We start from the raw sequence: 23,512 nt of genomic DNA on the forward strand, positions 1-23,512 counted from the left end.
CATCATCTGTTGGGATAACCATCCATCGTTCACCCCGCGAATATCGGAAGACTGCGGTAGACTGAGCACGTAGACAGAATGACGGGTAATAATCTGGTGAAAATGGTTTGTGACAACGATCCTACGGGAACAAGAACCCAAGGTGGTTGGCGACATGCAGCCATGGACTGAACTCACAGACTACTCAGGCGTTAGTCTGAAAAATAAAAAAAATAAAATAATAATGCATATTATGTACAAGACAAAGTTTTGTAATGGAAAATACCCAATTGTCAAAACTTTATTAATAAGTTTCGATTCTAATTGTAATGCGTCCGCCATTACGCATTTTTGTTCAAGGTACCCCCTAGGACCAGCGAAGGTACCCCCAGGGGTACATGTACCCCAGGTTGAGAACCGCTGTTCTACACGAACCCCGGATGGGATTCTACACGAATCCCGGATGGGATTCTACACTTATCTCAGATGGGATTCTACACGAATCCCGGATGGGATTCTACACGAATCCCGGATGGGATTCTACACGAATCCCGGATGGGATTCTACACTTATCCCAGATGGGATTCTACACGAATCCCGGATGAGATTCTACACGAATCCCGGATGGGATTCTACACGAATCCCGGATAGGATTCTACACGAATCCCGGATGGGATTCTACACGAATCCCGGATGGGATTCTACACGAATCCCGGATGGGATTCTACACGAATCCCGGATGGGATTCTACACGAATCCAGGATGGGATTCTCCATGAATCCCGAATGCGACTCTTCACGAATTCAGGATTGGATTCTACACGAATCCCGGATGGGATTCTACACGAATCCCGGATGGGATTCTACACGAATCCCGGATGGGATTCTACACGAATCCCGGATGGGATTCTACACGAATCCCGGATGGGATTCTACACGAATGCCGGATGAGATTCTACACGAATCCCGAATGAGATTCTACACGAATCCCGGATGGGATTCTACATGAATCCCGGATGGGATTCTACACGAATCTCGGATGGGATTCTACACGAATCCCGGATGTGATTCTATACGAATCCCGGATGTGATTCTATACGAATCCCGGATGTGATTCTACACGAATCCCGGATGTGATTCTACACGAATCCCGGATGGGATTCTAGACGACTCTCGGATGGGATTCTACACGAATCCCGGATGGGATTCTACACGAATTCCGGATGGGATTCTACACGAATCCCGGATGGGATTCTACACGAATCTCGGATGAGATTCTACACGAATCTCGGATGGGATTCTACACGAATCCCGAATGCGATTCTACACAAATCCCGGAGGGTATTCTACGCGAATCTCGGATGGGATTCTACACGAATCTCGGATGGGATTCTACACGAATCTCGGATGGGATTCTACACGAATCTCGGATGGGATTTTACACGAATCTCAGAAGGGATTCTACACGAATCCCGGATGAGACTCTACACGAATCCCGGATGAGATTTATACGTATCCTGAATGGGATTCTCTACGAATCCCGAATGGGATTCTCTACGAATCCCGAATGGGATTCTCTACGAATCGAATGGGATTCTCTACGAATCTCGAATGGGATTCTCTACGAATCTCGAATGGGATTCTCTACGAATCTCGAATGGGATTCTCTACGAATCTCAGATGGGATTCTACACGAATGCCGGAGGAGACTCTACACGAATCCCGGGTGAGAGTCTACATGAATCCCGAATGGGATTCTCTACGAATCCCGAATGGGATTCTCTACGAATCCCGAATGGGATTCTCTACGAATCCCGAATGGGATTCTCGACGAATCCCGAATGGGATTCTCCACGAGTATTGGTTGGGAATTCCCACGAATCCCGGACGGGATTCTCCATGAATCCCGAATGGAATTCTCCACGAATACCAGATGAGGTTCTCCACGAATCCCGGATGGGGTTTTCCACGAATCCCGGATAGGGTTCTCCACGAATCCCGGATAGGGTTCTCCACGAATCCCGGATGAGAATGTATGTGGATGTTTTACGATTTCGATATGTCCAAATACAATGTTTCAAGTTCTCCAAATCATTCTGGAGTTCATACTAATTGGTCTACTCAATGACCTGGACCTATCTTCTTCTTCTTATTGGCAATAAATCCCCCACTAGGAGCTTAGTGTTCATAATGCACTTCCACAGTTGTTAACAACGAGGTTTCTAAGCCGAGCCATTTTTGCATTTGTATATCATGAGGCTAACACGATGGTACATTTATGCCCAGGGCAGTCGAGAAAATTTCCAACCCGAATGTTTCCTAGACCAGACGCAGACAGGGAATCAAACCCAGCCACCTTCATCATGGTCTTGCTTGGTAGTCGCATAACTTACCGCACGGCTAAGGAACACCCTTATCCTGGACCAATATAAATCGTAAATGAAACACACGGCCTCGAGGGGCCATAAGAGGGACATGATTGACTGATATCGATTTGATATAGAGCCTAATTGACCGAGTAGAGCAAATGGTCTAAACTCCAGAATGATTCGAAAAACTTAGATCATCGGGACCCTCCTTAGCCGTGCGGTGCGACGCGCGGCTCAAAGGAAGACCATGCTGAGGGTGGCTGGGTTCGATTCCCGGTGCCGGTCTAGGCAATTTTCGGTTTGGAAATTGTCTCGACTTCCCTGTGCATAAAAGTATCATCGTGTTAGTTTCATGATATACGAATGCAAAAATGGTAACCTGGCTAGAAACCTCGCAGTTAATAACTGTGGAAGTGCTTAATGAACACTAAGCTGTGAGGCGGCCCTGTCCCAGTGTGGGGATGTAATGCCAATAAGAAGAAGAAGATCATCGTATTTTGTCTTGTCTAAATAAAAAATCATGCGCATGGTATTTACGAGCTTGTATGGACATGATTGCTCGCTATCGATTTTGTACCAAGCCTATTTGACCTGGTACACCAATTGCAGGCCTGGTAGCAGGTCACTTTTTAGTGACTTGGTCACTTTTTTCGAGCAAGTCACTAAAAAGTCTCTTTTTTCGACCTCAAGTCACTAAAGTCACTTTTTCTCGCAAAAAGTAACTATTTTCAACTATTTTGAAACTATTGACTATTTTTGAATGAAGCTCTATGTATAAGTTGGATGATGCTTTGTTCATGGCGGAAATGAAATCACAGATTTTGGAAAAATGATCGCTCTGAAACTTCGCCAGCCATACTACTCGTTGCTTTTTATTGGCATTTCACCAGTAGCTTATTGACCTTTCCCGTCAAAATTTAACTTGCTCAATCGATTCTTTATTTTATTTAAAGTCAAGCTTCCCAAAGAACCCATATTTTTTGACGCCTCTAAGTTTTTTTTAAATTTAAAACAAAATATTTAAAAAGTGTTGTTTTTTAAGATTGGGCTAACAATGGATTGAGATAATAAAATGAGATGCAATTTTTGACGGGAAAGGATAAAGATATTATATAAAGGGGATAAAGTTTCCCCAATTTTGAATATTGCCTGCGCTGAGATACATCGAAAATAAAAAAAGTGGATCAAGTCTGCCCAGTCTCCCCTATCAATTGCACTATTTGCGATTCAGATTAATCTTTTTAATTTTAGATATTCTTTCTGGTGCTTCAGGAAACCCAATAGTTGATAAAAGGTTTGTTATTTAGTGCATACAAACATGCTTATCAGTTTTTTTTATAACAGAAAATTGTTTTATCACAAACCTTGTGCTTAGAATTATAGGGGTGTAACTGCATTAATCCATTGCTGTTCGACGATGTTTTCTTTTTTATCATTGTAGTGAATTGCGGTAGTTTGCCGAAGATTTAATGGTTTGGTGTGATAAAGAATGATTGTATCTTGCACCAGACGCAACAATCGCGGTTGTCATTGTTGAGTTATTAACGAAGTTATGATTCTCAGCGCGTGATATTTTGGTAAAAAAAATATTTTCAAATCGAAATAATGATAGTTGCATCTATGATTGTACTGCATTCGAATTGAAAGGCGATACTTTAAATACCTAAGGGATCCGCAAAGTAATTTTGCTGTAAGAACATGAGAAAATAAAAGCCGTTTTTCCCTCCCAACATCCACTTCGATAAATATTTTGGATTTTTTTTAAATATATTGTGATGATAATTTATACATTTGAAATAGCATAAATGTGAAAGATTCTTCAATTCGTTCAATCCCAGGTTCGTTGTAACTGAATTTTCATAATTTTTGTATCGTTTTCTACGTTCCTTTCGCACTAAAAAATCCAAAAACTTCTTGAACCTATAGCAAATCTGCATCTTTCTTAAGTAGGTGTTCAGCTAATCCAGTAATTGTAATTTTCACTCATTCTCACGAGAAGAGAATGTTCAATCACGCAGATTTTTGCCTAGAAATCATTTTTCGGGGAAGAAAAACAGGTCTTATGAGTGATAAATAACCATGTTTCGCTCACTTCCAGTTGCGCAAACATTTGATTTGCACGCAGGACTACTCATAGTGTTTAGTAGTCCTTCTTTTGACTGACATTTAGTAAAATATCCTTGGGATAAAAAGAAAGAAGTTAGCGTGCACGATTTTCGTTTCTTTTCTGAGTTTGTTATGAGAGAGCGGTAAGTGGAAGATGGTTTCCGCTGCAAATTACGGAAAAAAAATTCACCTTGGATCCAGAAACGCTTAATTTCGTCTCATCGAAATTGCAACTGAAACTGAAAGTCACTATTTGGTCACTTTTTCTGCAACTAAAAGTCACTATTTGGTCCCTTTTTTCATCAGCTTTGGTCACTAAAGTCACTATTTTTAGCGGCAATGGTCGCTACCAGCCCTGCAATTGGACAAAACTCCAGAACGATTTGGAGGACTTAGAACATCCGGTTTGAATATATCTAAATCGTAAATCATACGCATGGCCTCTTAAGGCCTGCATGGTTATGATGAGATGCTTTTAAATTTCTAGCAAAACTAGTTGACCTGGTAGACATGGAACATCCGGTGTGGATTTATTTAAATAATAAATCATACGCTCAGCTTGTTGCTGTTGGTTTTGTACCGCGCGTAGTTGATGATTAGGAGAACCTAGAACATCTGCAAAACATTGGCTGCATTACGTTAATTATCGTTTGCTATTTTGATTACTGAAAATAAAACTAAATGTGGATATTTTATTGAAACTTTATCAATGCCTCTCAAAAATGATTAAAATTTGGTTTTATAATATAAATTTTAAGATTATGTGTATGTTAAAGTTATATTTCAGTAGATTAAAAATTAAAAATTGTTCGATGCAAAATCTGTTCATAATCTTCTTCAATGGCCAACTGGAACTTGGCCTGCCCATCTCGCTGCTTTCCAGCTTAGTATTCTATTAGCATTTCCTCTGTTATTGATTGAACATTGAAAGCTGTTCTATCCTCGTCATTTCATGAGTTTGTATCTTGTGTGGCAAGTACAATGTAGGGTATCTGTTCCATTATTAATAACATGCTCCTATATCAATAACATTCGCAAAACAGGCAATTTAGGCTCAATTTGTGTCGTGTTTTGTTGTTATCCGGCGTGCTCACTGCTGAAAAAATCACAAAAATGAGAAATAAAACAATTTGCGCACCGGTTCTTTGTTTTCGAATGGTATTGATTTGGGTACATGGTATGAATTCAAGGAGCAGTTCCCCTATATTGTATACACTATGTCCAGGGAGTCGAGAATGTTTCTCACCCGAAAACATCCTAGTCGAGTCTATCCAGTCCAGAGAATCAAACTCGCCATCTCCGGATTGTTTATCATACACCGCCGAGATCTCAGTGTTTTTTGTTTATTTTCCCGAGTTTCAGCAAACACGATTTTTTGACGAAATCTCAGTAAAAGTGACGTTTCGATTGCTGAGATACGGTAAATATTTTACTGAAAATCAGTAATAAACGAAATTTTCTGCCGAGATTCAGTTTTTAAATTTACTGAGCTACAGCGGTGCCCGATTTTGCCGAGGTCGAGAAAGAAAAACTTAGTGTGTAATCTGTGTACTGAGCTAATAATACTCAAAATCATCAGATTTAAGACGGCTGAAATATGAACAATACCTTTTGTCTATATTTTTCGCGGGTGAACACAAACTCTCGGCCGGGAGTGTACGTTGTTTTAAGTTTGCAACGTTAGTATTCCAATTTTTTACCTAAATTTGACCACCTACACTATAAAAACGCCAATAATGACACGAAAGGTATTTATTTCATTCGATAGTCCACCCCACAGCCACTACCAATCAATCCATTATTGTGGCACTATGTCGTTGTGCATACTGATAGCCGGCATGGCCGAAACCTTACCTCACCTACTTTACCGTTCGATTGGACCACTTGCATAGAGTTCTCCGGTAGCGATTTCTATAGTGAATTGGATCTATGTAGTACAGCCGTTCACCACACTCTCGCACGGCCACATTCCATTCAAAGTCGCACGTTTACGGTTTTACCGCCTTGTCTTCGGTCGGTAGTTCTCGCCGTTTGGTAGGTCGGCTCTTGTCAGCGCGCGCAGTCTGCTGTATGTTCGACGCGCGCGGTCAAGGACGATCATCAAAACCAACCAGCCGTAGATCCTTTTGAGTTCAATCTGACCGGTGGTGGTGGCGGCAGAGCGGTGGTGAATTGCTCCCATCATCGGTCGTATGCGCAACAATGTCTTCTATGGACAGGCCATAAACCGCCGGATGCGATTAATTTTGTCTTTGGATGGGATTTCGATTGAAATGAGAGGGATTTTTTTCTTTGTAATGGCATCATCCTAAATAAAAATGTAATTGCTTTTCATTTAATTATGGAGAAAGAGATCTTCAGCAAAAGTTAAGTATTATAGCGCTTCAGTTATTGAAATTGAAAATCAACTTTGACTAATCATTCTTCTTTTTTTCTCTATTCTAGGTACGGCTTTCAAAGCATTATCATGTTCAGTTGAATTACGGTTTGAAGTAAGTAGACATAACATAAGAACATCGTGCTAATAGGTTGTCGAAACAAATATATTGAATTCAAACTTTATGAAACCAGTCTAGTTTAACTTTTTTTCTACGTTACATCACACTCAATTCTACGAATAATTAACAAACAAAAGAAACATCTCAATCATACTTCGTAGTAAAAGATTTCCGTCAATTTATTTCATTTTTACTGGGACTCTGTAAAGGAGAACATTTGTTTTCTAGCATGACATATGCTCATGTGTTCAGAATAATATCAGCAAGGGGCCAATTTTCATACAAAATGGCATTGATGAGCGTTTTATGGTGATATTCAATCTTATATATAAAAATGAAATGGTCTGTGTTCGTATCCGCATAACTCGAAAACGGCTGGATGGATTTTTTTCATTTCTTCAGCAGACACATTCGTTTTCGTTTCCGACGGGTTTATATGATATTTCCTTATGCGAAAATCACGGGTAAAATGGAGTAAATCGTGAAAAACTAAAATTAAGAATCGTATGAAAATTTCGCATAGGAAGTTCACAACGCGCATTTTCGCCTACTATGCAGAACAACGTCTGCCGGGTCAACTAGTTAAGAATACTAATGTTCGAAATTGTTTCAGTCCTGTGTTCGTATCCGCATAGCTCTAAAACGCCAGGATGGATTTTCTTCATTCTTTCTGCAGTTACCTTCGTTGTAGTTTCCGACGGGTTTATATGATATTTCCTCATGCGAAATTCACGAGCAGGGTTGAGTAAGAAAAACTAAAATTAAGATTCGTTTGGGAAATTTGCATACACATTTCAAAACGCACATTTTCGCCTACTATGCAGGACAACGTCTGCCGGGTCGACTAGTATTGTATAAATATTGTATAACGTATGAAAAAGTCTACTTGTCCGACTGTTTTTGATGGCAGCGCAAAATGAGCCCAAGAAAAACGAACCTATAGAAATAAGCTACTATTTATTTTTTAAATCTTACCGCCTCGTGGAAAAGCGAGGCGATGGATAACTATTGCATTATTTTACATCATACCAGGATTCTTGATGCATATTGTGATATGACTAATTGTGGAGCATTCACATGAACTTGAAAATTTTGTTCCAAGTTCATATTAATCCAGCCTTGGTCAACGACCGATCGACAAATAATATTCGCATTCGATGGAATGCAATCAATTGTGATAGGTGACTAATTGGATGAGTTTTTCGATCAACCCTATCACTGCTTCCACACTTGAGAACTCCCACTCCGCTCCAAGTGAGTGCCTACACCTCCACAATGGTCAGTCACATATCGTGATCGCTGTTCGCTGGCACCGACCTAAGGAAACTGAAAAGCATCACAGAGGTCGGAGAACATCCAACTACGTAACTCGTGAACCGAACCAAAAGCGAGAGATGATCGAAAGGAGAGAACGCGAGTTACTCCTCCGAAGCTGACGAAACAAAAAAAAAGCTCCAACCAATTCCATCAACCAACCCACCCCATCCACTTGACAACCTTCCGGATCAAACCGCTCCGCGGTCGTGCGGCTCGCCATTTCGACCTGTACCACGGTGCGAGTTAGTTCCTCTATCGCGATCGACAACGACGGCCCATTGCGCTGCGCTGCGACGCAAACAAAACTGGAAAAGAGTTTCCACTGAAACGTGTATCGCTAAACGCGAGAGTCGCGATTTTGAGAGAGAGCTTAATGTGTTTATTTTTTTTTTGTTCAATTCCGGCGTGGTTCAACTAGACGTAAATCCACCACAAGCAGATCGCGCCCAAAGTGAAGTACGATCAGTGTTGTTTTGGTGGTGGTTGAATACGAAAGCTCCCCCGTGAAGAAACTAAGAATAAAGTGAAGAGATTGCGGAATGATTGATCATGATGATCGCCGTTGAATTTTAGATGGAAATAGAAAAAGGTCGCGCGCGCGTGCTAAGTGTAAAGGGATCAAGTGGGGTAGAGAATTCGTCCGAACGAGTTCTGGGAAATGGTGATGAGCGACGTAGGAAGGACCAAACGTCGGTCTTGCTGTAATACGCGCTGTTAAACTTCAAGGGGATGAAGAGAAGTGCAGTACACATAGTGATTAAGAAATACCGGAAAGTGCGTGCAGTCAGTCGGCATTGGAGCTGCTTTTTGCCTGCATCGAACGAGTATCTGATTGTGTAAAAAAGGAAGATTACCGCTTGGGAGGTGAAGTTGTTGGTGCGAAAAACCGGATTCCTGTACTGTTGCTGCTGCCAACGGGCAAAAGTGTAAAGGTTCAACAACTTTCGAGAAAGTGACACCATCGACTCCGACGCTGTGAAGGATCGCTGTGTGTAATCATCCTCGTCATCGGGTCGTGTGTGATGAATTGATAAGTGGTTTTTGGCGTTGGGAATTTCGGATACTGGCGGGAGAGAGTTCTGCGAGTTTTCGAGGGCAAAAATGCAGTGAAGACAATTCCTTGCATAGTGAGTGGATCGAATAAAAAAATATAACAAAGGCATTTTTAATTGCGAGTCATAGTTTTGTTCAATGAGTGTTCACTGTTCACAGACGTATTCAAAAGCTAATGTTAGTCATACCAATAGATTGCGGTGAATGTTCCCAATTAAACGTAGCATTATTTCTCAATTTGATGTTTGCCTCATAGACAGCTCTTAATAGAGTTCAGGATAAAAACTTATTTAAAGTCTTATTTCCCAAAGATCAGTAATACTGAAGGTTCTAATCATTTTTAAAATTGCCTAAAATAGCTTTGTACATAGAAAATTCACGGTGTTAGAAAATTGCTTAATATGAAACGTTTTGGAAAAAAATCAAGTAGAATATGACATTCTATTGACATTATTGTTTTTGTACCAATTTATCACCGGTCGTGCGCATATGTACAATGTACATCGGTTGATAGAATGTCACATTCGGCCAAAAGCGTCTCACTTCCTAGTGACCATGGAAAGCATATGAAAGACTTTTAGAGGCATCCGTTTGGATAAATTTGCTATTGAAGGCCTTCTAAACTCAGAACTTTTTGTCGAATTTGTCGATTCTTCTCCTTCTACCTTCTCAGAAGCAGCCAATCGTGATAGGGAAACGTTAAATTCGAAGGCTTTCGCCACCATGTTGTCTATCGATTCATTACTTAACGGACCTTCTACGCGTATAGTCCAAGACGTTCAATCAATTTTTGGAAGAAAGCCTTCGAAGCCCCCAAAGAAGGAAGCCTCCTTCGCTGCATCGGGATGAAATAGGCTTAACACTTTCCTAGTCTTCACCGGGTCATCTGCGCTGCTAGGCCGTATGAGTCTCATTGAATTACTTAATTTCCACGGGTTTTCCACCATGTTCCGATGGCATTCTGGACAATGTAGTTTCAGTTGAAAACTGAAGTTATCTCACGACATTTGAGTTTCCGTAATGTCACGGAACTTTGTTCAGCTTATTAATTAAATTATGTTCGAATTTGTCGACATTTGTTCCCATTGTGCAAAGGTAGCGGAGGCGTGAATCACGTGACAATATTTTATTGCATTTAATCGCCGGGAAATTGAAACACAATTTCATGATTTTGTTTTTGAAAATTTAGTAATATATTTTTTTTTTCGAGGAAATTCTTTGGAATACCCTCAGGAAAGTCTTTGGGATTTCCTTGAAAATTTCTTCTAAATTTCATCGGGAAATTTTCCTGAATTTCTTTTAAAAATGCTTCCGAGTTTCCACGAGAATTTCCATGGAATCCTATCGGAAGATCCTTTGAAAAATTCCTCAGAAATTAAAATGATTTTTTTTTGGAAAAAATCCTAAATTTGATCGGAAAATTTCTTAGGATTTCCCTTGGTAAAATCTTTGGAATTATTTCATTTTTTCGGTTAATTCTTTGATTTTTTTTATTTCCTCGAAAAATTCTCTATAGTTTCTCTCTATAGTTCTCTTGAGACGATCTTCATAATTTCCACGGAAATGCCTCGGAATTCCATCGAAAAATGCATCGGAATTTCGTCGGGAAACTTCCGTAATTGTTTGAGAAATTTTTCTAAATTTCTTAAAAAAATTCTTCAGAATTTCTATGGTTTATATTTGGAATTTCTTTAACAAATTCGTTGAAATTTTTTTTTCGTTTGGAAATTTTTTGGATTTTCTTCGAGAATTTTTGCTTCTGATCGAAAAATTCTTAAAATTTTTGAAGCAAAAGCAATTTTACTTGCAGCGTTCCTTGAGCAGGAGGAGCATTCGATAACACATGCCACAGTTCAATGAAGAATGCTATGTTGAAACGAGGTTCTGAAGTATCCATTGCTGACTGGATTGGCGAGATGTTATCCTGATGTGTCCTCGGGGAGACGTACTTCCCTCTATTGTGGACTTTAATCGTTGACGATTTTCTTGAACAACTGGAGGCTCGAGTCTTCGACATAATTGGCTTCGCGGATTATATACCCAAGTAACATTTTTAGTTTTATAACGCTCTTGAAAACCGTTATTTGCTCTACAAGAGAGAGTGCCTTAAAACCATTTGAAAAATAAAATGGTACTTGGGTAGTTATATTGGTTAGGAAAAAATATGACTGTGTTATTTCTAATCGAATGCAAATTGCCCTAAATTTCATCACATTATGGTGTGAAAAAGAAGAATTAAACATAAATCCTTCCACGGCTACATTAGTGGCGTTTACAAGGAGACGAATTGATTCTTTTCCTACTTTTAAACTGATGGAGCCGATTCAAACTTTCAAACTCAGTCAAGCATCTTGGCGTTTGACTTGACAGTAAGCTGAATTGGAACTTACATCTTGAAGAAGCATTAAGCAAAGCTACAAATGCTTTATGGATAAGTAAGGCGACGTTCGGTAAAAAGTGGGGACTAAAGCCGAAAATCATTCAATGGATTGTACAACCCAGTATGGTGGCCACAAAAATAAAGGGTGGTACAGACGCTGGACGCTTTGCTCCCTTGGACCCCTTGGACAATTTATTCAATTAGAAGCAGAAAAGAGTGCTTTGAAGTACAAAAGAGATTCAAACCTCTTCGAAGGTGACTTAACGGATGAGGTGAATAAGATACAACTTTTATCGATGTTTTGATGTAATTAATCTTGAGCGAAGAATCCCGGGAAGAAGAAAATAGCAAAAGAATAACAAATTTTACCAATAATAAATGAATAACAGAATATGAAATATGATGTTAGTTTGTTTGATATAGTTGTTAAAATAACTAAAATAATAGCAAAAATTTGTTCGAGAGAATAGCTGAAAAATAACTCATTTTGCCATTATAAGAGCAAATAAACCAATAGCAAAATATTTGCAGAAAAGGAAATATTAAAATGAGTTATTATTGATGTGTTGAAAATGCAAATGATAAATGAATAACAAACTTTGTTATGATTGCAAAATGTGTTCTTCATTTGTTGTTCTGTTCTTCCATACAATATCATAATAATAACAAATTTTACTATTATATCAAAATTTGCTGCATAAGAGGTGAGCCGTCCTACCCGGGTAGAAGAAAACAGCAAAATAATATCAAATTTTACTATTAATATATGAATAACTGAATAGCAAAATCTGATATTAGTTTGTTTGATATAGTTGCTAAAATAGCAAAAATAATAACAGACATTGCACTAGCAAATAACTCATAAATAACTCATTTTGCTATTATAATAACAAACCAATAGCAAAATATTTGAAGAAAAGAAAATATCAAAATCAGTTATTATTGATATGTTGACAATGCAAATAATAAATGAATAACAAACTTTGCTATGATTGCAAAATGTGTTCTTCATTTGTTGTTGTGCTCTTTCTTACAATAACATATGAATAGCTAATTTTACTGTTATAACAAAACTTGTTGTTGCGATGTTATTTTATGTTATTTATGAATAACATAAGAATAACTAAATCTGATATCATAGCAAAATTTGTTATTATTATGTTATTTGTTTGTTATTCACCTCTACCCGGGTAGGTCTGCAAACCACTATAATAAAGATATATAAAAGAAAAAAAAATACTGCTAGAATGCTTTTTCTATGTTATTCATGAATAATAAAGGAATATCAAAATCTGTCACAGCAAAATTTGTTATTATCATGTTATTTATTTGTTATTCATTTCTACCCGGGATATGGACAAATGGTGTACCAAATCTTCGTTTAGGATCAATTGTGTTTTACACCGGTGGTTCAAAGCTGAACAATCAAGTTGGAGCAGGCGTAACCAAGCCGTGGTTCAGGCTATTTAAGAATGCTCTAATTCATGCTTACGCCGAAATTACAGGTAGGGGAAATGACGGCTTTGGCAGGTTATGTTCTATTATTGTCAGGGGGTTTTCTTTAACTAAACTTCTTAAACTAATTTAGCCTAAACATTCTTTGCATATCAAAGAATAATGTACCCAAATTTCATGAAATTTGGTGAACAAAAACCCTCCCTGACAATAATAGAACAAAACCTGCCAAAGCCGTCATTTCCCCTGTTCAAATATTTGCATAATATCTGATAGTCATGCATCATTGAATGCTCTGAAATCATCAAGATGCACATCTAAACTCGTTTGGGAATGTGTTCAGTCGCTTCAAAACTTGGGTAGTCGTAGCAAAGTGAACTGCATTGGGTTCCTGGTCATTGTGACATTGAAGGCAATGAACAAGCTGATATGCTGACAAGACTTGGTTAATCTCGACAATGCATAGGTCCCGAACTATTTTTTGGTGTACTTGCGTGTTCTCTTAAATTGGAACTCAAATCTTGGGAGCATTCAAAAATTGAGGACATCTGGACACCTTAATTGCGAGGCAGTCTAAACGTTTCATCACACCAAAATAAGTTATCACTCGCAAAATTTTAGATTTTTCAAAACAGATCTAAACACATATAAAGGTATAATAACAGGCCATTGCCCGAGCCGATATCACTTGAAGCTGTTAGCAAAACTTCAAGAGGATGTATGTCGTTTCTGCAGCATACATGTAGCGGACTCGGAACATCTGTTATGCCATTTTTGTCCAGCTAAAAGATTACAGTTCTTCGACAGGGGGCTGATAGAGCCCTCTGAATGTTGGAGAACAAGTCCCAAACGATTCATCAGAACCATAATACAGGTATACCTCGATTATATGGACTTTTTTATGCAAAAAAGTCCATTTAATTGATTTTTCCATATAATCGAAGCAACTTTTCCTCTCAAAATTTGTGTTCAAAGATTAAATTTGTCTTAATAAAATACAAAAATATCAATTTTCTGCATTACAGTCTAATCCGCATGTTTTGGCCCATTTTATGATGATTCAGTAGTTGTTGATTTTTTTTTAAGAACTTAACCGTTTTCAGCTGCCTTGCACTCCATTTTCTAAGGTTACGTTAATAATGAAGACTTAGCCTAGCCTAATGTGGACAAAAAAATAAACTTAGCCACGAATTCTAACTACAGTACATACCTGTTTTATTTCCAAAGCAAATACTATGCGTCCGAGAAAGTTATGTTTTCGCTTCAAAAATAAACTTATCCTTATACGATCGCAGCAAATTGAATTCGACGGAGAATTCAGTACTATTGTCTGTTATTAAAAATTGGCCGGATCTGACTATGGACTCAGATGTTATGGCCAAAATACATTTTTTATACAAAAACTCCTAGAGATAGTCTCTCTTTTCCGGCACTCATCTTTGGCTGATCTGTTTGCAACAAGTTGCGTTTGATGGGAATTCTCACTATGAATTTAAATTCATGTAAATAAGAGGGCCTATCCATTTATCAGTGCCATTTTCTCTAGTGCCGTTTGCACCTACACCTGTTAGAACCTGTTGTAAATATTTTGGACTATGTTTGTATGTTGAAGATAAGCCTCCTGTAATCCCATTTCAAAATAAATTGTTGGTAATATTGTGGACTTTGTTCCTATGTTAAAGACAAGCACCCCTTAACCTAAATTTAAATCTACTCGCGTTTTCAAGGACACTCCTCTCAATACGAAAGTAGCGCACAACTGTTATTTTTATTATTCAACGCATGCTGTTAAGGTGATTATACAATCAAGCCATGTGGTGAATTTTAAATTCACCACACGGTTTCCTACTCCTATTGTTAAAAGTTCAAATTTAGCGTAATAATTTCCGTACGATGCTGAAATTAAAGTCGATTACTTAGCATAAGTAAGCATACGATCTACGGATGTTTCATCCCCATGGGCGTTGTGGTTCTCTCAATTCGTGCTCTTGATAAATCACTAGAAAAGCACGTGCCGTGGCCGGCCGATTTGTGGCTTTGTTGTAAAACCACCTTAATGAAAATAATAGTTGTGCGTTGCTTCCGTACTGAGATTTAAATTTGGATTCCGGGAGGCTTGTCTTTAAAGAAGGATCGTACTTTCCGACGAGTTTAAACACTAAAATGGCCTACGTACTATTAAAACCGGGAATATTTTTATTGATTTTATTTTCCGTCGGTCCATTTCCTTCCGAAGACAACGGCTGATGCCAGGAAGACTCCATTTGAGCCCTACATATCGTACTCAAAAATGCGAACGGCGTGGTTGAAAAAAAAAACAAGCTTTTACAAGTTTAAAGCTCAAACTAAAGTTTTTCGAAAGTTTCCTTTTTTTGGAAATATGTTTATCCGCTACTATGAGTTCATTATTTCACCCTACACTACAATTTTGTTGGGGAGCTTCCTTTCGCGTTTCCCCAGCACTTCTGTTATTGTCAGTAGCTTCTGACTGAATAACGGAATGAAAAACTAGACATCGTTACTAAAGTTTACGGTAATAATTATTGGAAAAAATAACTGAGCACATTCTTCATTATATTTATATCGTCTTAATTCAACCAATTAAAATTCACCATAAGATTGAAATAATTTAAAGACTTGCTGCCAGCAACCTTGGAAACCTTCTTTAAGCAGCAAATCATTTGAGAACTGCTAACTTAAATTCCAGATACTCAAATTATCTTCCTCCTGTACAGCATCAGTATAATCCGCAAACCTTGAGTCGAACAAATATAAATACCGGGATCTTTAATAACATGTATTTGTAGTTTCTTACAGTTTAAATAATAATCCATTTTGTTAAAACAAAAATAATGCCAGGTTCGATACTTTACGTAGTAGCCATTGAAATAAGCTTTTCCAGTTTCCTGGGAAAACTGCGAAAAAAACATGCTTGGTCAAATTTGCTGGATGTTAATGCGCCATCCGCCTCTTGTTCAATTCCATTCCCTACACTTAACTCCACGTACCAAGGGCAGAAAATGGTTTGTTAGCGAAGATCTAACAGCTTAATACGGACATCTCATCACTCGCTTCTCAGACTGACAATTCACATCAAGTTTCCATATAACAGAGATCACCTAAAATACTCGTTATCGTTCCACACCTTTTTGTAAGGACGTGGCCGTGGTAGTTGTTGATTAATAAAATACACAAATGCAATAAAATTTGCAACGTGACATTGGTAAATCAATCTAGTCAGCCGATTATATGATTCAATGTGCGGTTTCATCATATTTATCTTTTGAAGCACGCCTTCCTGGCTTTTTTGTCCCAATGTACCTTAATAAATATAGAATCAATGTAAAATATGACGTAGAATATTCAACGGGTATTTAAAACCTCTAGACACGAAAAAAATTGAGCATAAAAAATGTCCATATAATCGAGGTAAAAAGTCCATATAAAGAAGTCCATATAATCGAGGGTCCATATAATCGAGGTAAACCTGTACCGCACTGGAAAGATGCTGGTAGTCAAGGTGATGAAATTGCTCTACATAGCAATGATGTGTCAATTTGACAAAGCTATATCAAATGGGGCATATATCACAACAGACCTAACAAATGATCGCAGTGATTAAAATACATAACAAGGGGAAAAAATCCAAAGTTTTAATTTGCTTGAAGCAGTTGCAATTCATTCCAATCAGATTCGATCAATGAACGAATTTGAAGTGCACCTCCACAGATTACCGTTCCCACAGTCCGAACGAGTTAATCCAAACGAATATGCAGCACACAGAAATGATCATTGAAAAGTCAAACTGAGAAGTACAGGGGATGGACAAAATAATTAGGATAGGCAAATTTTGAATAAAATTGGATGTGTTGTAACTATTTAGTTATCATCCGATTTTGACAATTCAGGCATGCCCGAACTAGAAAATTAATGCAGTTTGACGGTATGTCCATGGAACCGACTATGGCCACCGGAATCCGAGCCGTTAAAGGATTATTTTATATTCATGCTTTGCTTCCTGATCGAAAACCACGAAAAAAGAGCCGTCGAATGACTGGTTTTGGTGCTAAAACTAAAATGTCCCCTTCCACAGGTTCCCCGGGGCCAATCCGTAGATCCTGGAAGCGGTCAGAACCGTCAATTGACCATTTTATATTCATACTTCGCTTCTTGATCGAGAAGCTTGGCGCTAAAACTAAAATGTCCCCTTCCACCGGTTCCCGGGGCCAATCCGTAGATCCTGGAGCCGGTCAGAGCCGTCAATGGACCATTTTATATTCATACTTCGCTTCCTGATCGAAAACTATGAAAAAAGATCCGTCGAATGACTGATTTTGGTGCTAAAACTTTAATGTTCCCATTCACAGGTTCCCCGGGGACATCCCAGCGACTCCAGGATTCGTTCATTCAATTGGTTTTTCATTTTTGACACATTAGAATCCTTCTGGAATAAAATCATAGTGAACGATCTATCAAAAAGCGAGATTCAAATGAAATTGTGGCCTGACCCCTTTGATAAGTATCGATCGGAACCGATTATAAAGAAATGGCCATATCTCACTTGATTCTGGTCCGATTCCAAATCTCAATATATGGTTCCAATTGGCAAGAGCCCTACTTCATTTGTGGATACTAATATTATTCAATTTTTAACCACAACTTCTCCTAATATCCACCTAAAATTTACGGTTTTGAACCTACCTCCGAAAAACCCGGAATATCTCCGGAATCCGGTGGCCATAGTCGGTTCCATGGACATACCGTCAAAATGCAATAATTTTCTAGTTCAGGCATGCCTGAATTGGGTTGTTTAGGGGTATATATGTTTTTACATATTCTGAATCTGCATAAAAACTAAGCCTAACCCCAATTTTCAAGAATTTTTGGAGCCCCGGAACTATTTTTAATTTGCATTTTAAATTTATATGGGACTAAAAATTTATTCTTATGCTGCATGGGCCAACTGTCATTCTATGAATGTTAGTGTCATTCTATCGATTGAAATGGCTTATTGTTTGCTGTATAAAAATGTAAATAAAAGGTTTACAAACAAAATAAAAATATGTTGGAAATCAGCGAAGCATGCTTTTTATGTTAAACTATAAAAATCCTCATATTTTTTTTTTGCTTAACAACCCAATTGTCAAAATCGGATGATAACTTAGTTGCAACACATCTAATTTTACCCAAAATTTGCCTATCCTAATTATTTTGTCCATCCCCTGTAAGTCATGAGATGTAAGAAGAAAACATTGGTGGCCAAAATACGCTTTCGATCAAATGACAATGTCGGCATTTTTGGCCAAACGATTTTGTTCGGTGAAACGACTATATCGGCCAAATGATCAGTTCGGCCGAACGATATTGTCAGTCCTATGTCCTTTTCAGTCAAATGAGATTTTCGGTCTTACCATTAAATGTTAATCGGCCAAGTGGCATTCGGCCAAATGGATTTCGAACGAATTACTTTTGGCCAAACGACACTTTTTATTCCTATTTCCACTTTGTCGTACAATAAAAGTCAAGAAAGTATACTCCAAAGGATGCACAATGGGGAAATCCGATTTCAAAGGTGGAAAAAATTGATAACTTTCTTCACGAACAACTTACAGAAGAGATCAAGAGCTTATTCGAAAGGGAATTTTGCAAAGAATTCAGTAAGTGCTGTTTCATGGATGTGGAACGCTTCTGTATGTAGTTATTGAGCTCGTTTTGCCCTAATGCCCCGTATATCGCGAGTTTACAAACTATTTGTCATTTTATCTTTAAGACATTGTTCTAAAATTGGTTTATCTCTTCACTGTGGATCCACAGAAGGGCACTTAATATGTTTTGTTGGTAAAAGTTGGAAATTTAAGGGATTTTGGGGTCACATAAGCATCAAAGCGCATTTTATGCGCAATTTTCATGTATTGTGTAAAAATAGTAATATTTACAGATAAGTGCTGATATTATTGTCTCAAAGTTTTGAACAGATATTGACAAATGTTTGCCGAACAAAAATTAATTAAATAAGTCGTTCCACAAATGTTTTATTTGGTTATTTATTGAGTAAAAAACGATTTTTAAAAACTTTTGAATACCACCGATGCCAAACATTTCCAAACCATACCCGATAGCACAACTAGACAAGAATAGTCATATGTTATGAGTCTTGATGTGATCATAGATAGGAGGTGATGGGAGATACTCTTTTTTCTTACCTTTTTGCCTAAATTCCCCTATGAAATAATATAGCTTAATGATTCTGAGCAAGGAAATGATGTAGTAATGTTAATTTAATTGATATTTTCCAATTATATAATGAAAATAACAAATAATCATGTAATTCATTAAAAATATTGAATTATAGGGGATTTAGGGGTCATACAGCTCATGTAATGTAACTTTTTATACAAAATAGGATAACTTTTCTCACGAGCGACTCACAGATAAGATTAAGGGCTTATTCGAAAGCAAATTTCCCAAGAAATTCAGCGAGTGATGTTTTATAGACATGAGACACTTGTGTATGTAGTTATTGAGCTGGCACTCACTGAATTCTTTGAAAAATTCCCTTTCGAATAAGCTCTTGATCTCTTCTGTAAGTTGTTTGTGAAGAAAGTTATCAATTTTTTCCACCTTTGAAATCGAATTTCCCCATTGTGGGATGTATTTGCTCGACATAAGGCCAACGAAGATATGACTCTTCCTTTCAATTAATGTATTTGCTCGTCTAGTGCAAGAAAAATTTGATCCCTTCTTTCAAAGGGATGTTATAAAGCTAAGAATAGTATAGTTTTTTCTTCTTTCAATTCATCCATCAGCTTGGTTTAACGCAAAGAACGATATGAACCCTTTGTTCAAAGAATGCAAATCCCCTTACTTGTCATAAGACGAGTTTGTACAATTCCATTTCATTCCACCACTTGATTGTACCTTTGACAGATACGTATTTCGACCTCAACAGTAAGGCCGTCTTCAGTGTCTCGTACTTGTCTCGACGAGTCAAGAAATGAAATTGTACAAAAGACATTCCACTAAAAGCTTAGAATAATTTTCTTCACTTATCGTAAGACGAGTTTGTACAATCCCATTTAATTCCACAAACAAACTCGTCTTACGACAAGTGAAGACATTCCACTAAAAAGCTCAAAATAATTTTCTTATCGAAGTCCCCCTGGTAATAATAAAGTTAAAGTCGTTACTTTCCCTATGAATAGGAATTTTAATAATGAATTAGAAACTTATTGATTTGCCGGATGATGTCCGATCAGATTATCTAAACAGTTCTAAGAATCATCAAACATTGTGTTACGTGCACCAAGGTCAGGTATGTGGTTTCTACCAGATGTTCCAACGTAAATAAGAAAGTATGACGAAGAACGTGCAAATTTGAAAACAAAATAGCAATATTCAGGCAACCGGGAGCCCGAACACACTCATTGAACAAAGCTATCGCGATTACATGCGAAAAAAAATCAACGTTGCGTGTATTGCGTGGCAGACGACACGACATGACATCCGTCGCATAGTCAGCGGCGATCGTGATCAAGATCAAATCGAGTTGAGGATGCGTCGATCACGACCTTGTTTGCTCTCGCGATGAGGGTTGTTATTCTGGTGTTGATGTTGATGTGCGTCGAACCTGATACAATTTAGGTACATACATACACAGTTTGTGCTATCCTGTCGTCGCGTCGTCGTGATCAACCAGATTTTCCGAACCCGGGCGGCGTTCAACGGTGTTGACTCGAGTCGAAAACGTTATACGTAATCGCATCGAAATGTACTTCCTGCGGTTCTGTCAGCAGCGCGGTGGAGGTTGCGGTGTTGGTGGTTGTCCCTATACTAAGATCTATGAAGGTTAGTTGGGGGAGCATTGGCGGCTATATGTGCGTCAGACGCTATTGGCGTTGTTTATCTACAGCAATGCTTGCATTAGAGTGGTTCGAAAAATCGAAATTGCCGCATATCCATCATTCGAGTTGTATTACAATTACTTGATCTTATTGGAAGTTCTGTAATCCGATGTAAACCGCATGAGAAGAAGTGCGGAGCAACTTTGATTTTTTGAACCAGCCTATCTTTTCAGAACTGGGAACTGACTCAGCAACAACAGATGGTTAGAAAACTGAAAGTGATGAACGCGCGTGGCCTGCTGTCGTCTTTCGATGGGCTGATGCTGTGATGACTGTGATTTTCTGTTGTAGTGAATTGGCTCAATTATATGGTGTTTTGCTTAGCATGTTCCGTTCGTTGGTGTGATGTTGTGTCATCGTTAAGTGTTTGGGCCCGCTCGCATAGGCGAAGGGAAAGAATTTTTATGACTGCCGTTTGCTCTCCCGTCACCGATGGATCGGTAGTGATGAGCGTTACAACGAACGGTACTATGTCATTCGTAATTAGTCATTATGGGTGTTTCTGACTTGCATGCGCGCTATGTAGGCTAGTATGTGGCTCAATTTATAGTTCGTAAATGGCCTTGGAATGTACTGAAAACAAATTTATTTGTGTCCGTTGATTTTCAAAATAATAAATCTTCGCTCTAAATTGTTGTTGTCGATCAACTTGATCTTATGCGATTCTTGACCACAAGATTCCACAAGTACAAAATCGCTAATCAAAGTCATCAGTTCTTTTATGTTTATTGTTTTGGAAGAAGTTCCCATGTCAAATTTATGACCAGTTAGAAGAGATTTAGGAGTGCTGAAAAGCGGCTGTAGTTGCATATACTATGTTCTCTTGAACAATAAATGTTTTTCTTTTATAATACACAACATTTTCTGTACCATTTCTTATTTAAACCATCATTGGACGACTTCGTTGATAGACGAGCGGCATCCATAAGAAAAAGTTATTTTTTTGCTATTCTGCATCTGCAGCAATCGAATTTTCCCATAGCTTCCAATTGTAGACATGCGCTGCTGATTTCACTCGACTGACCGTGCTTCTCTGTGTTGTTTGCTCGAATTTAGCACCGGGATAGAATCTCAAATCCCGGACCCGTGCATAGTGGAAGCGGAAGAACTTGAAGTTTTATGCGCACAAAAAAATGTAGACCAATTTTCATCGCGTAATTAAGCGGAATGAAAGGAAATCTGGTTGTTGTGCCTTTTATTTCTGCGAAGAATGCCAAACCCACCTTCTCGGAGCAGCAGAGCCGGCAGAGGCACACAACAGAGTGAGAGCATTAAACGTGGAAGGTCGTTAGAGTGATGTGCTTTTTGTTGTAGTTTTTTTTTTACTCAAGATGCATTTCCGTTCTTGCGTTTGTCGTTCTGTGCATAAAGTAGATGGATGCAAAGCGGAAGTGGAGCACGAAACCATCTGTATCCGACGGACGATGAATCGCGCGTTTTTTGTTCGTAAAACGGAAATTCAAGAAAGTTTTTGTTTTTATTTCAATGAAAAATTTGTATCTCAGTAGAGAGGTGCGTTCATGACTTTTCAAATGTTTTTACTTTACTCTACTTTTGTTGTATATCGCATTTTAGGGATCTTTGAGTAGATCTTATTCCCCAATCATTTGAAGGGTCGTCAAAATCTACAAAGCGTTTCGTTGATCGAAATGTTTACTGCAAGTTAACTTTTTATAAATTTCTAACAAAATCCGTAGTGAATAGAAAATCTTCAATCAACCTAGTGGTAATACAACCTTGTTAGTTTTAACATAGTCCTAGGCAGGTACTGTTTAGTACTAGGTAGGCCACTTTAACTGGCAACACAGACATGTTCCACAACACCGAAACAATATTAGTCTCCCTTATACATCTCGTATCAATATTGCTATTGCACATTCTCTAACGATAGGTACCGATCGACCGCGGTCGGCTATTATCGCGCATAAAATCACCACACTGACCCTTGTGTATCGTACTATATACACAGGGCAGTAAGTCAGTTAGCTATCGAAATCGAACGTGCGCGCATGTACACCACGAATAAAGCTGTTCGGGCAATTTCATAGAAAGCAATAAAAGTGTAGTTATTGGAAAGTACTACGTTAAAAATAAAGTGTTGTTCCTACATTAACGTCGCGCGTGTTCCGTTTGATATGTGAATTTCAACCGACATCCGAACTAGGGTCTCTCCAACGGCACCGGTAAGAACATTTTTGGTCCTTTGAACCGGGTACGGGCCGGTCGACCGTTGGAATTTGGAGAAACCCACGAAAATCGGTACCGTGAAACGCGTGTTTGGACACTTACGAGAGGAACAAAAGTGCTAGTGGAGTTGATACCGGCCATCGTTAAATTATCGGCTTGGCTTGGGTATCCGTCATAAGAGTGAACAGTGGACAATTGAAGTCGGCCATTAGCGCCGTGAAGAGAAGCAGATAATAAGTGAAGTCAGCCATCGAACCATCCAACACTA

At 38.4% G+C, this 23,512-nt stretch overlaps 1 protein-coding gene across 1 annotated transcript in view; it reads left to right on the forward strand.

Moving 5' to 3' along the window:
- Positions 1-21,326, forward strand: part of LOC134221563 (uncharacterized) — a 60,988-nt gene extending 39,662 nt beyond the window's left edge. The window contains exon 4 of the mRNA XM_062700754.1: positions 21,231-21,326. Within this exon, the coding sequence (XP_062556738.1) occupies positions 21,231-21,326 (96 nt within the window). The remainder of the gene's footprint in view (positions 1-21,230) is intronic.
- Positions 21,327-23,512: the final 2,186 nt, after the last annotated feature.

The sequence above is a fragment of the Armigeres subalbatus genome, chromosome 3 (genome assembly GCF_024139115.2).
Source record: "Armigeres subalbatus isolate Guangzhou_Male chromosome 3, GZ_Asu_2, whole genome shotgun sequence".
In the NCBI taxonomy this organism is placed as follows: Eukaryota; Metazoa; Arthropoda; class Insecta; order Diptera; family Culicidae; genus Armigeres; species Armigeres subalbatus.